Raw genomic sequence first — 15,680 nt, 5'->3', positions numbered from 1 at the left:
AGACTGAGCAGTATGGGCATTAACCACTAGCTAACTCTCTGGCCATTGCTTTTATGTGAAAAGGTAACTTTAGTTTCCCCTTTCCGATTTTGATATCTTCTTTCTTTCATCTGATGGCTCATTTAGTGCTTCTTACATCATGGACAATAAAAGTGGTGAAGTGAGCATGGTTTCCTCTCACCAGATCTCAAGAGGAATGATGTCATCTTTGGGTCTTCCGTGGGTATCCTTATTATGTGAAGCTGGAGTTGAAATGAATGAATTTTGCATTTTGAGATGGTCATGAGCCTATGGAGACCAGTGAGAGAACACTGTGATTAAAGTGATTTAGGGGTCAGATTGACAGAGCAATCCTTGCAAAGGGTAATCTTCTTTGTTAACCTCATTCTACTCAGAGTCATGTAGAAGACACACCTCTGGGCATGTCTGTGAAAGCATTTTCCTAGAGGAAAGACCACCCTAGATGTGGGCAGGATCCTCCACTGACTAAAAAGGACAAAAAAGGGAGGAAGCAAACTGAGTAGGAGCACTCATCTCTCTTTTCCTGAGGAGGCGATGTAGCTAGCCAGCTCAGAGCCATGCTTCTCCATGTGATGGACTGACTGCCCATCCCTGAGGTGGGAATCAGAACAAACACTGCTCCTTTGAGTTGCTTCTGTCAAGAACATTGTCAAAGCAATGAGAAAAGTAACTAAAATGGGAAGTCTTGTATTAATTATCCCGTCTCTTTAAGTATTATTAGTCTGCCCACTTGCTCTATTTCTTCCTGACTTGACTTATATGATTAGTTGTATTTTGAAAGGAATATATACATTTCATGTGAGTTATTCTATTTGGTGGTATAAAACTGTTCATTATAACCCTCTGTGACAGTTTTTATTTCTGAGGTATCATAAATTTTTGTCTTTCTTTTCTCTAGTTTTCTTTGGCTGGCTGAGCGCTAATAAATTTCCTTAATTTATTTTAGAATCAATTCTTAGTTTTATTAACTCTCTTCTTTTATTTATGTATTGCTTGTCATGTTGATATATTTCTGCTCTGGTTTTTATTCTTTCCTTCTGCAAATTTGGGTTCCTTGATGTATAATAATGTACTATTTATTTGAAACCTTTTTTTCTTCAACTGTGTGAGACTGTTCCTGAGAACACATGAACAAATGTCTACCTGTCCCAGATAGGGAATCAATGGTGGATCAAAGTAAGGATATCACCAAAGTCCATTCTGGTGCACAGTGAGCTTTATTGGGATTATTTACAGGAATATAGATGAAAACTTACAGGAATTTACAGGAATATGGATGAGAGGTTACTTACAGGAACTGAAATGACTACATCACCAAAGCCCCCTCCCCACTCCCGGTATGGGTGACAGTTCATGAAAAATGGATACTTGGAGCACACTGCATAGCCTGTAGGCAGCTCAACAGGTGGGAGTGTCTCTTTCCAGTAGCTCAGGTAGTCTGAACCTCTTCCAGGCAGTTCACCTGATCTCTGCTTCTTCCAGGCGCCTTGGCTAGCCTGAGCCTTTTCTAGTCAGCTTGACTTGTATCAGGGTGCCTCTAAGAGTTCCTCACTGATTGCATATTCTTAGGGAGGGAATAGTCTATCAAATCTAGTCAGTCTTAGGGACTTCTGGGAGCTTTTGAGTCCTTACTTCCTGTCTCATAAGCAGCTTCCCAGCAGGATGGAATATTCCATCTCCCCTTAGAACAGTCTGTGTCTTCAGGAGCTTCCTCCAAGATGGAGGCTTTTATCTGGGAGGAGGTTGGTCCACAGTATCAGTGTAGACATTTATTGAGATAATTTCCCTTTTGGAGTTCGACCTGCTTTCTAATCTCTTTTGGTTTTTCCTTTCATCCATTCATTGTTTGTTCACAAGCATGGGGCTTAATAGATACATAATTTTCTAAGATTCTTTCTGAAATTGAGTTATAGTTTCAAGCTATTGATGTCCAAAATTAAACTAGATATTGTTGTAATCATATATATTTTAAAAGACTTGTTTTGTGACTCTTTTAATCTACCCTAGAGAATGTTCCACGTGTGTTAGAAATGGACTTATAATCAGTTAATTACATAGAAGCATCTGTATATGTCTGCTAGGTCCATTTTGTCAAAGACTCAACTCATGTCATGGGCTTTTTATTATTTATCTCTCTAGCTGATCTATTCATTGTAGAAAATGGTGAATTGCTATTTATTTTCCCTTATTTTTTACTAGTGTTTTCTTTGAGTACTTGGGTGCTCTGATGTTTGATATTTATATCTGTAATGAGCTTTTGTTAGCCAAAGGAAATAGAATGACAACGAGCAAAGAAATTCCCACTGGCACCTCAGAAACCAGTCAGGTTACAAAGTTGTATTATAAATAATTGCCTGATATCAAATTAGATTATTTCCTGATGAGCTCACCTTTCCTTTCTTTCAAAATTTTTGGCTTGAAATGAATCTTCAAGTCATGTAATAGTGCAGCCCCCTGCAGTCTTTCATTTAGCATTGGCATGAAAAGTCCTCTCACTTTTAGCCTGGCGTGCCCTTAACGGGGCTGCTCAAAGGCCACCGGAGGGGAACCTTATTACTTGCTTAATTTTTTATCTATTCTACCATTTGCTGTCTTCTGACTAGGAAACTTAAACCTGTCACGTGGCAACATGTACCGTGACGGTGTTGTCATTTTATTGCTGATTCTCTGGCTTCTCTCCTAAATCTCATATTGGCTGCCTCTGTGGTCTGATACTTATCTATAGTTTTAAGCATTTCTTTCCTGCTATCATTTATATGCTCATTTTTAAAAATCAAAGTGCTTATTGTTGCTTTTTGTCATTTGATAGCATTTTACACACAGACTTTGAGTCTCAGAACACCCTGGACTTAGTAGGGGAAAGATGTTTATATGAACTTTTGTGCAATAGAAGCATCTCAGTTGTCAAAATTTGAACTGTAAAAACATATGTAAAACATACTTTTCTAAAACAAGTTTGAACAAAGCACTGAACTACACAAACGCAGGATGAAAATGGGGTGTCAATTCCACTCAAAGTAGTCATCATAAAAGCTGTAAATATCGTCTAACTTCCCTAGGCACTGTTTCTTTGTTAAACAGGAATTAAAGCAATATCGCAGCTCTATGGTAGGCTCCCAATAGAAGTTAAAGACTTCTATGGAGTCTTTAACTCCACTCTTTGATGGTGATGGGGTGAGCAGCATGCTCAGAAATGGGAACTGAGTCCTCCATGCCTGTAGTAGGGAGAGGGTGACCTGTCTGAGAAGCTCTCTGCCCACCTCCTTCCCCACCACCTATTCAATGAGAGCTGCTATAATATCCACAGTCACCATAGCCTCCATCCTGGACTCTGTCATAATCTCAACACTACCATAAGTGGGTCTTTCCATGGAAATTCCTGCTGTTGGGCTATGTTCCCTCTCTGTTAAAGAGAAATAAACTCTAATTCTACCTCCATCGGGCTCCATTCCATTAGCCTGTTTTTCAGCTTCCTTGGCATTATCTACATTTGAAAATGTACCGAGACAAAGCCTTTTCACAAATCTGGCTTGTCCATACACAACAGACACAGACGCAATGGGCCTGCTTTTAGAGAAGGCTTACCTTAGAGACCTGTGTGCTCAGGCTCAGCCCAAACACTCCAAGACCACGGCTGCAGTCAGGTTTTACCCAATCCCCAACAAGATGCATTTGAGAAGACACGGGAGAAAGGCTGCACTGTCTGAGACAACTTCAGTAATCTCAGCTGTAAGACCTGTTCCAGGTCATCTGATCATCTATGGGAGTGGGACCAAGATTGTATAACATCCTCGAGAACTTATAAACCTCAGCCTAGACTCAGATCTGGACCTGGACTTTTCATTCGAATGCCTGGGATCGTCTTTTGGAGGCAAACCTTGGAAAGGTAATCTGTGTAGAACCCCCCAAGCCCCTACAAACACTTCCCTCTAGAAGCAGAGAGATTCATGTTCTGGTCGCTGCTTCTGGCTTCTACAGAAGCTGCCAAACTCTCGCTCCACCATAGCACTGCAGGGGCCCAGTTTGCTTGTCACTCAAAGCCGACGTGTTCCACATAAACCTCCACGTGACCGCCTCAGCACAGGATCTAATGCTTCCAGATGTAACTTATTTGCTTGTTTAAACCAGGCTTCACTATGTGCCCTTGCTGGCCTGGAACTGGAAATGTAGCCCAGGATGGCCTTGAACTCACAGAGCTCTCTCTGCTTCTACTGCAATTAAAGGGTGCACCACCATGCCCAGCTGCAAAAAACATCTTATAGTTACAAGTTAGGCTGATAACAGCTGATTACATACAAAAAAATGTGGAGATTTACCGTTGCACAATCTATGTTCATGATGTCAGAATTTGCATTTTAAGTGGTATATTTCATAGTTATTGTCTCTATACTTCTGATCACTTTGGCTTTAGACTACATGATAAAATATGAATGTTACGACCATCATGAATATGTACAGTTAACAATATTATAGTACTAGAGTGTTCTGACTAGACTATGCATTTCCCTTTTCCAGTATGTTTTACAGTTGCATGCATATTTGTTATGGTAATTTTCATACTTTTGTTTTTGACTAAAGAACCTCTTTAAGAATTTTCTGTAAGAGAAGTTCATTGGAAATGGATTTCCTTGGCTTTTATTGGTTTATAAAATCATTTTTCTCTTAAGGATAGCTTTTCTGGGCATAGTATTTTGGATGGCAGATATTTCAGCATTTTGTTTTTTTTAAAAATATTTTATTTATTATGTATACAACATTCTGTCCGTATGTATATCTACAGGCCAGAAGAGGGCACCAGACGTCATTACAGATGGTTGTGAGCTACCATGTGGTTGCCGGGAATTGAACTCAGGACCTTTGGAAGAGCAGGCAATGCTCTTAACCACTGAGCCATCTTACCAGCCCCTTTTGTTTTTTTTTAATTAAGTTTTTTTTCATTTATTTTACAGACTGACTAGTTTCATCTTTCCCCTCTCTTCTTGTCCCCTCCCCCACACCGCCTGTCTATCCCCGCCCCCATCCACTCCTCCTCTGTTCAGAAAGGGGCCAGCCTCCCATAGGAGTCAAAAAGTATGTCAGATCACTTTGAGGCAGGACCAAGTTCCTCCCCCCCTGCATAGGCTAAGCTAGGTATCCCTGCATGGGGAATAGATTCCAAAAAGCCAGCTCATGCACTAGGGACAGGTCCTGATCCCACTGTTAGGGGCCATTCAAACAGAACAAGCTACACAACTGTCACACACATGCAGAGGGCCTAGACTGATGCCAGGCAGGCTCCCTAGCTGTTGGTCTAGGGTCCATGGGCTCCCATTAGCTCAGGTCAACTGTCTCAGTGAGTGTCTTCATCATGATCTTAACCCGCCTTGCTTGTACTTTCCCTCCTCCCTCTTGTCAAATGGACTCCCAGAGAGTGGCCCAGTGCTTGGTTGTGTATCTCTGCATGTGTTTCCATCAGTTCCTGGATAAAGGCTCTCTGTTGACAATTAGGGTAGTCACCAATCTGATTACAGGAGAAGGCCAGTTCAGGCACCCTCCCGACTATTGCTAGGAGTCTTAGCTGGGAGTTTCCCTGGCATCAGGTTTCTCCCTAACCCCAAAGTGGCCCCTCTACCAGTCAAGATATCTCTTTCATTACTCTCCCCTCCATCCTGCCCCCGACTTGACCAATCTGATACCCACATCTCCTCCCTCCCACCTCACCCCCAGTTTACCCTGGAGATCTCATCTATTTTTTTTTCTGGGGGAAATCCATTAGTCGCGCCCCCCCCCCATGTTTGCCTTTCTGGGTCTGGATTATCTCACTCAGAATGATTTTTTTTCTAGTTCCACCCAATTGCCTGCAAATTTCATGATGTCATTGTTTTTTTTTTTTACCACTGAGTAATACTCCATTGTATAAGTATACCACACTTTCTTTTTATTCATTCTTTGGTTGAGGGGCATCTAGCTTGTTTCCAGGTTCTGGTTATTATGGATAATGCTGCTATGAATGTAGTTGAGCAAGCGTCCTTGTGGTATGATTGAGCATCCTTTGGGTATATGCCCAAGATTGGTATAGCTGGGTTGTGAGGTAGATTGAGTCCCAATTTTCTGAGAAACTGCAATACCAATTTCCAAAGTGGTTGTACAAGATTGCACTCCCACCAGCAGTGGAGGAATGTTCCCCTTACTCCACATCCTCTCCCACATAGGCTGTTGTTAGCATTTTTGATTTTAGCCATTTTGACTAAGTGTCAGATGTATCTCAGAGTGTAAAAGAGTATCTCAGAGTCACTTTGATTTGCATTTCCCTGATAGCTAAGAGTGTTGAACAGTTCTTTAAATGTATCTCGGTCCTTTGAGATTTGTCTGTTGAGAATTCTCTGTTTAAATCTGTGCCCCATTTTTTTTGTTTTGTTTTGGTTTGGTTTTTTTTTCTTTGTATTTTGATGTCTAGTTTCTTGAGTCCTTTACCTGTTTTGGAGATCAGCCCTCTGTCCAATGTGGGGTTGGTGAAGATCTTTTCCTATTCTGTAGAGTGTTGTTTTGTCTTTTCACCATGTCCTTTGTCTTACAGAAGCTTTTCAGTTTCAGGAGCTCCCATTTATTAATTGTCAGTCTCAGTGTCTGTGCTACTGGTGTTCTATTCAGGAAGTGCATTCGAGACGACTTTCCACTTTCTCTTCTGCCAGGTTCCATGTATCTGGATTTATGTTGAGGTCTTTGATCTACTTGTACATGAGCTTACCATTCAGCATTTTGAAGATGTTACCTCTTTGTGACTCGACCCACAAGTTTTCCACTGGACAACTGATAATCTAGAGATTATCATCTCTAGAGAATTCCTTCATTTGGGGCTGGACATTTTTGTCTTCCTTTCTCTTAAACTTCTTTTTGTCTTTGACTTTGAAAAATGTTTTCCACACTATTTCTGCCCGATTGAGGCAAAAGGAAATAATAAGCACAATGGTAATTTGAGTTATGAAGATCTAACTTATAATTACTAATAAGCATCAACTCACAGTTCAGTTTATTCATGGGTCTAAAACACACCTGGTATTTTTATAGACCCAAAGCAAAGGAATCTTTGACCCTTCTGAGACCTTCTATATTAGGAAACAGAGTGATCTCTTTCAAGGTCTTGTGGGCTAGAATGAGGAGAGGGCTCAAATTCATGAGCACTAACCAGGTCATTGCTATCTCTACTATGTCTGTGAACTTCACTTTATTGTGGTTGCCAGAGCCACGTGGGAGTTTGTTCGTTTCTATTGGATCAGTATACCATAAATCTATGCTCAGGCCACTCAGAATTACAAAGAGTCTTCAGTTCTGTTCTGAATGATGTGTATGGTAGAAAGGCTGCCATCAAAATGGAATATTTTGCTTGCAGAGTTATTCTTATATAATAACAAACCCTTTTAAATGCTTATGAATCAAGAATGGAAATGAAATAGTAAAATGGCAGAAGAATCCAGTTTGTCACCCATTAGATGAGGCAAACCCCAACTTCTGGGATGCTGGCTCCTTAAGAAAAAACATGGTGAAGGCACTCGGTACTAGTTAAGACCTATTTTTTTTTCTTCTTTCCCTGTTGTTATCAATGAAATGGGTAGGAGGAAACAGAGTTAACCCTAAACTAGTAAAAAAAAAAAAAAACTAGTCTATGTAGACCTCTCTCCAGCAGAGTTTCTGTTTTAGAGATTTCATCCCACTGCTGGTTGGATTCAGCCGCGATGGCTGGGCAGCAAAGCTGCTGGTAGGGGGTGGCAGTCAGTGTGGAGGCAGACTCTCCTCTGCAGACTGTTCAGGCCTCTTATCCTCAGGCAGAGCCCACAGACCATAGGTAGGAAAAGAGATCGGCAAGCAAGCAGCACATGCAAGCAAAGAACTTCTCAAGCCCTTCATCATTTCCTGATCTCCTTTGGTCCCTCCTCTCCCCCAAGCATGCAAACCCCGCAAGTCACAGGCAGCCTGGCCCCCATGCTTTGCTATTCCCCCAAAGCGCTGTAATTCTGTAACTGCATGGCCTGGCTATCAGCGTTCACATTAATACTGACAGCTACGCTGAAAGGTGTAAGCCAGCCAAACCTTGGCAATGCTCCGCCTGGGCTCATCGGCAACCGGTAACCAAGTGGGGGAGTACAGGTTGGCAGCTGCTTCATGTGGATGAGGACTGTCGTGAAATGGGTGGATCCCAAATTCTTCTCTCAATGGAATATTAAGGTCTTTGGTTGTTTAGAGATGATATGGACTCCCTGGCCTCTAGATTAACACCTTCCTAATTTTATAGTATCCGAGTTTCTTCATTGCTTGTTTTTATAAATCATCTTCCATTTTTCTTCCTGGTAGGTTTAAAGTGAAGCAGCCACCACCTAGCACTGGACTGAAAGTGACATATAAACCTGGGCCTGTAAGTCCATATGTTATTGAGCACGTGTGTGTGTGTGTGTGTGTGTTTTGCACACGCATATGTGAGTATGTATGTTTCCATCACAGTTGCCTTTTATAGCATTCTGATGCCCAGGTTAAATCATGAGTAGGTTTAATATTTCTAGTTTCATAAGGAGGATCCTAGATTGGTCCCCTGTGTGGCTCTATGCCATTGTTCCAGGGAAGAGCCATGACAAAAATGTTCAGAGTAGAAAGAGTTTATCTTCAGCTGGAAACATGCCCCTCAGTTGTCCCAGGAGTACAGTCATGCACAGGCATGTGAAAATGACCTTTATAAAAACTGAATTCGTGGAGAGTCGGCTGGGAGGTTAAGAGTAAATGCTGTTTTTGCAGAAGACTCAGGTTCGGTTCCCAGTACTTACTTGGCAGCTCTCGTGGCAAATATGTGTGTCCATGAACAAAGCCTGCACACTCATATCCTGAAACATATATTGAGAAGATGTCAGATTCTCTACAACATAAAAAAAAAATCAAAGCAAGCCTTTCTACTGTTCTGCGTAGTAAATCACATTTTAATCTGAAGACCAGGTCATTCTAACAGCGAGGTGACTCTGGGTCCACCTTTCTAACTAGTAAAAACTCAGTGTGTATTCTTTGAAGCTCACCGTGCTATAAGGGTATTTCTTTCCCCTTTCTGACAGTAGGTTTTGGCTCTGCCTATGTAAATCTAAGCACTGTTCAGTTTGGTTCGTTGCCAGGCCGAAATGAACGTGCGCCAACCCTGGGTAAGCTGCACTGTGGCATCACTCCAGCTCTCTGTGGAATTTCATCACTACCCAGTCCTGATTGGTGGGCTTCGGGGAGCAAGCCCGGACCCTCAGAAACAGTCTCTGGGTCTGCTCCAGCACGTGCACACATACACTGTTGAAAAAAAATGGAATGTTTTCAATTCTATTATTTATAAAACTATATATTAAATTTCCATTTGAATCTAATTGCTCTCCATGTGATAGTTGTGTGATTTATTTTTTTCCAGAGAGCCCTTCCCAAGTTTGCTTTTTAACCCACCCCCTGTAGAGACAGCTTAGAAACATAAACATCTCCCCCTCTGCAGGCTAGTGTGCCTTCCAAGAACAGGGCAAGCAGCCCAATGCCTTGCTGAGACTCTTCACTATATCTTGGATCTCTTCTTTGTCGGTACAAACCTCTTCCTTGTTTTTAGACCTAAGCAGCATGGCATCTGCACTTATTCTGTCTCCCTCTGCTGGCCCTGTCATGCTCCACATCCTGTATTAGAATCCTGGAGAGCAAAGGCAGGCGAGTCACCAGGTTTCTTATATTACATCCATAGCTGTCTTAGATGAAATTTACCTTTATCAGCCAGTAGACAGAAACTCATGACTAACACTTGAGAAATAGGGTGAAAAATAAGATAAATAAAAATTTTTTTAAAAGACCTTTAAATTTAGCCAGGTGGTGGTGGCGCACGTCTTTAATCCCAGCACTCGGGAGGCAGAGGCAGGTGGATCTCTGTGAGTTCGAGCCCAGCCTGGGCTAAAAGAGCTAGTTCCAGGACAGGCTCCACTAAAGCTACAGAGAAACCCTGTCTCGAAAAAAACAAAACCAAAGAGAGAGAGAGAGAGAGAGAGAAGAAAGGAAAAGAATAAAGAAATAGGGTGGATGTAAGGACGTGACTTAAAGTTCAGGGGTCAGAGACTGAATTGTGGATCTTAGTAATGAGATCTCAGTTGAGAAGTCAGGGATAGAAAAATTTCAAGTGTCCTCTACACAACGCTCATGTTCCAGAATACGAGAGAGAAGTTTGGCATCAGTTTAGGAAGCAGGAGGAAGAGGGGCAGTGGCGACAGAAGAAGAAATCAGGAGGGAAAACTATGAGTGCCGCGGTAGTTTCCCTTCACCTCCAACATCCTGTCATTTGGCACTCCCCAGACCCCAAGCAGCACCTGGTTTGTGCCTTTGTGCCCTTCAGTCTGAAAGGAAGCCAGGCTTATTCTGACCCAGGGCTTCAGAAGTGTCTCTTGTGATCACTTGGCCCTGTGTTTTGGGGTCCGTGGAGTATCAGGCAGGGATGTCCACATGGGAGAGCAAAGTTGCTTTCTTCACGGCTTCCAGGAAGCAGAGAAAGAGAGGAGGGGCCAAGGGCACACCCTCGATGACCTCATTTCCTTGCAGTAAGCCCACATCAGCTCTTGCTAATGCAACTCTTGCTGATGCCAAACTTCTGGTGTATGGCCTTTGGGGATGTTTCAGCTGCATACTCTAACACCTTCAGGAGTTTGTGTTCAATCCCATTCATTTCATGGAATTCTACATAATTCTAAATAGTTCTGTCATATGTCCCCTGACCCACACTTCTGGGTTACAGAAATGTGACCACTGGGGTGACAAGGGAATAAAGAAAGGACAGACATACAGACACACGTACAGAAAAGCTGGGATCAGGTGGGCCATACGGTAGTGACGGCGGCATCACCAGCCTGGAAACACAGCACATTTTATGTACACTTCTGAATGGAAGAGGCAGGTTTATTTATTGCGTATAGTGGAATGAGGAGGTAGGCTTAGCCACGCTTGGTCTTGAGATTTCTACAGAAAACACTGTGAGAAACGAAGCTGCTATAGATACCTTCTTCATGCACTGCCAACACTCACACTCTGACCAAGGGTCAGCAAAAGGCTCTGCCATTCCAACAGGCTGTCTATGGCAACGATACACATTTACTCGGGACTTCACCTGGTCCTCACACCTAATGCTTATATTTATTAGTGCCAGACTGATGGACGAAAAAACTAAAGTTTAGAGAATTGTTGTCTAATATATTGTCCACATTGGTTTTAACCCAGCGTTTGATGTCTTACAGGTGGCTGCCGGTTTGCATGCAGAGCTGCAGATAGAGCTCTTCGCCATGGCTGTTGGAGAAGACGGTGCCAAGAGGTCAGCACACATCTCCCACAACATCGAGATCACAACAGAGCATGATATTCTGTTCTTACCCGTGGAAGCAAATATCCTTTAAAGCGCACTTTTTGTAACCATGTCTAGTGCAGAAATGAGATGAATTCAGAAGGCACGAAAGCCAGTGTCCGTTAGTTCTTCACTAGGCCAAGAACTATCCATAGGATGGCAATAGCAGGTATGGGGGACAGGAATGGAGGATGTGGGGTAAGGAGGAAACAGCAAAAACTAAAGTGGGCCTTATTAAGACAGATGGAAAGACACGATTTAAGTCCACTTTAGAGCCAGAAACTGAACTGCGGCTCTCGGTAATGAGATCTGTGCTGAAACATCATAGCTGGCAACAGAAGGTTTTGAGGAATCCCATGTCCTCTGCACACAGCTGATGTTTGAGGGTATGGGAAAGAGAATAGTGGGATCTGTTTAGGGAGCAGGAGCAAAAGGGGCCAAAGGGACCAGAGAATGTTACTTTAATGATACAAGTATGGGAAAGGCTTTCTGTTTAGTGTAGATCATTTCTAGGCTTGAGAACAGATTGGGGAAGCATTTAAAACATGACTAAAAGTAACTAAATATCCTAGAGAGGACAGGAGAGGACGCAAGAGTAGCGGGGAAGGGCTAGCCTTGGCGAGGGGGGAGGATGAAGACAGCTGAGGATTGAAACACTGAAATGAGGTGAAAGCTCGGGGACCCATCAAGCAAGCTTAGTTTTTGTAGAAATGGAAGCGAATTCCCTTGTCCATCTATTCTTTCAAAGGTGTCTCTAATAGGCAGCCACTGTGTCCACTTACCACTTAGACACAGACAGGAAAATGGTTTGATTCAAATTTTTATTTCCTAAAGATGGCTCACAGTCAGTGTCCCAAAATCGAGCCTATCCCTACCGTAACCGCATGAAATCACCTTGTTGATAAGGTCTGGTGACAGTCTTCTACAGACAGGCCAGGACATTGGGAAGAAAACTCACTCTGGAAAGAGAAGAGTTAAAACACAAGGATCCAACTCATGTACCTAAGAGTTTAGCTTACAGAGAAGGGTACCTGCCAGGAACTAATGCTTCTGGAGACTAAGATTTTAAAACATCATCTGGGGCTGCAAAAAAAGATCATTTAATTGTGGAGTTCATAGTCCTTAATGAGTCTTTTACTAGTTTTAACAAGCAGTAACTATGACAATCGACCCAAAGATTTTCCCCAGGGAAAAGAAAACCCCATGGTCTACAGGACTTCCACAATCTCCTCCTCCGCACTTGGAGTCTTCACGTCTCACAAGTCCATGCGTCATCGTCATCGTTAGGATCTGTAAGCACTGAATGCCATTTTGTCAACCACTCCCACCTGACCTCAGCGCTCTCAGACTTCAGGCTTTTCCCTGATGTCATACAGCCCCACATGAAAGCATCTTCAGAATCAACCTTTAAATCAGTTGTTTTCTAACACTTTGGACTTGGGATTTTTTTATAGCCGTGTTCTTGGTCCGAAGGGCTTTATTTACAAGGGTAAAATGTATTAATACTTACCAAAGAAGAATCAGAACCGGAAGATTTTAAGTTCTATTTGAACAAATAGTGAAGCCACTATGTACGATACAGAGTTTTGAAGCATCGCTTTCTTTTGCTAGAGAAGACAGATTTATCTCGTTCCATTTAGGAAATTTCAGTACATCATACTGATGATCACAACAGCAGCATGCTAGAGCAGATCAGATTCCATCACAGTGCCCCCTGAGGCAGACAGGAAGTGCTCAGGGAGGTTCCAAGAGCAGCAGCCAGTGACTGACTTCCTCTAGCAAAGCCCCACCTTGGGAAGTTCTCACAGTCCCCCAAATAGCACCCCCACCATAGGCCAAGCAACCAAATCGTGATCCTCTGAGGAATATGACGTATTAAAACTAAAACATTCCATCCTTGCCATCCAAATATCCAAGGCCACCTCATAAGGTAAATGCCTTTATTTTCCCCCTTTTATTGAAAGTAGATTTTTTTCATATTATGGTTTTCTACTCTTCCCAGCTCCTCCCCACCTCTGGCCCCATCCAGATCCTTTCTGTCTCCCCTTAGAAGACACAGAAGCTTCTAGGGGTCATAATGAAATAAGCTGTCACACTGGAATTGGACTTGACAAACAGAAGGGAAAGCGCCAGGAAGGCACAAAAAAATTAGGGACACACTTATTTGCACACCCAGGAATCCCATAAAAACACTAAACTGGAAGCCATAGCATTTACTCAGAGGGCCTGGTGCAGCTAGCTGTGCAGGCCCTGCGCATCCTACCTCAGTCTCAATTCATATCTGCATTGATCGAGTTGATTTAGAGACTTGTTTTCTTGGTATCCTCCATCCTCTTCTATTTCCTGCTGTCTGGGGGTCCTGCCTCCAGCAGCATGGGGCTTTGAGAAAAATCCATTGACTTGGCATAAGCCATCTGAGGGAGGTTTAGGAAAAGAAGCATTCACAAATTCTCTTGATGGCTTGCTTCTTTATCCTCTGTTCTCTCAGGTTCTTTTTACTACATACTTTTTTTTCCCTACAGCTTATATACTCCAACCTAGTTTTTCAGGCAATGTAGGAATTACAATGTCATTACATTGTTTTTCAATTGAGTGATTACAATGAATACAAAACAAAAAAAATGACACGTTTTCCACCTCCCTTCCATGATTAAACATTTTATTTATGACAGGTGAAAAACAAATTAGTTCTTGGGATATCCAAGAAGTTGTTATATGCAAGCTTGGGATATCCCAAGAAACTTGCTATAGATCAACACCAAGTGGGCAATCAAAGTGTTCTTGTCAGGTCTTTTACTGGCAGGCTGCATTTTGCAGTTACAAAGAAAGGGCCAATTACTTTATTACTTATCTTGAAATGTAATCTTATATGGAACCTTAAAGGAATCACAAACCTAAACTTTTATATATCAAAAGAATCTACCAGCTCTTTTTTAAATCTTTAGGGTACATGCCCATTCATGAATAGTTTTTTAAATCAGGAGACTGAGGGCAGAAATGGGTGTAAGGAATTAGTTATCACCTTTGGTCATCAACCAATCTTAGCAGGAAAGGCACAAAGATAATTGGGCTGCTCTGGTCTTGTTCCCTGACCTTAACAAGTTCCACATTCAACTCTGTGCCTTTCGAAAACTTGAGATTGTTGTCTTTTTTCACCGCAAAACTATTTAACAAAAGCCTAACTTTGTTATTTTCAAATTTCATTTTTTAAAAATAGCTGAGTAGTCCTCCAGTGCACAAATGTACTACATTTTCTTTATGCATTCTTCTGTCGGGGGTCATCTAGACTGTTTTCATTTTCTAGTATGAATAGAGCAGCAAGGAACATGGTTGAGCAAATGTCTCTGTGGTAAGATAAAGTGTCCTTTGGGTATATGCCCAAGAGTGGTATAGCTGAATCTAAAAGTAGATCGACTCCCATCTTCCTGAAGAAATAACACACTGATTTCCATAGTGGCCATATCAATTTGTACTCCCACCAGCAATGGAGGAGTGTTCCCCTCAGTCCATATCTTTGCCAGCATGAGCTTTCACTAGTTTGATCTTAGCCACTCCAACAGGTGTAAGATGAATCTCAGTAGTTTTTTATTTTCATTTCCCTGATGGCTAAGGATACTGAACATCTGTTTCTCAGCCATCTGAGTTTCCTCTGTTAAAAACTGTGTTTAGATCTGTACTCCATTTTCTAATCGGGTTCTTTTCTTGATGTCTAGTCTCTTGAGTTCTTTATATATTTTGGATATTAGCCCTCGATTTGATATGGAGTTGGTAAAAAACCTTTCCCTATTCTGTGGGCTGCCGCTTTGAATAATAGTGTTTTGCTATGTAGCAGCTTCTCAGTTTCACGGGTCACATTTACTAATTATTGATCTTAGTGTCTATGCTAATAGTGTTCTGTTCAGAAATTCTTTTCCCGTGTCAATGAGTTAAAGGTTATCCCCCACTTTCTCTTGTTCAGGATGTCTGGCTTTATATTGAGATATTGGTGTTTAAGTTATACAGGGTGGTAAGTATGGTTCTATTTGGACTCATCTACATCCAGATGACCAGAACCATTTGTTGAAGATGCTTTTTCCCCCAGTGTATGTTTATGGCTTTTAGAAAATCAAGTGTCTATAGGTGTGTGCAATTGTCCGAGTCTTCAACTAGATTTAATGTTCAATGTGTCTGTGTCTGTCAATACCACGCTGGTTTTATTACAACAGCTCTGTAGTACAGTTTGAAGTCAGGGATGGTGATGCTTCCTGTAGTTTTCAATTATTCAGGATTGCTTTTAGCTGTCATTATTTCCATATGAAGCTGA

At 42.0% G+C, this 15,680-nt stretch overlaps 1 protein-coding gene across 1 annotated transcript in view; it reads left to right on the top strand.

Moving 5' to 3' along the window:
• Spag17 (sperm associated antigen 17) overlaps nucleotides 1–12,664 on the top strand; it is a 221,586-nt gene extending 208,922 nt beyond the window's left edge. The window contains exons 47-49 of the mRNA XM_075979181.1: nucleotides 8,350–8,410; nucleotides 11,274–11,418; nucleotides 12,516–12,664. Coding sequence (XP_075835296.1) covers nucleotides 8,350–8,410; nucleotides 11,274–11,418; nucleotides 12,516–12,664 — 355 coding nt within the window. The remainder of the gene's footprint in view (nucleotides 1–8,349; nucleotides 8,411–11,273; nucleotides 11,419–12,515) is intronic.
• Nucleotides 12,665–15,680: the final 3,016 nt, after the last annotated feature.

The sequence above is a fragment of the Microtus pennsylvanicus genome, chromosome 7 (genome assembly GCF_037038515.1).
Source record: "Microtus pennsylvanicus isolate mMicPen1 chromosome 7, mMicPen1.hap1, whole genome shotgun sequence".
In the NCBI taxonomy this organism is placed as follows: Eukaryota; Metazoa; Chordata; class Mammalia; order Rodentia; family Cricetidae; genus Microtus; species Microtus pennsylvanicus.
This window is presented reverse-complemented; position numbering and strand designations above follow the sequence as displayed.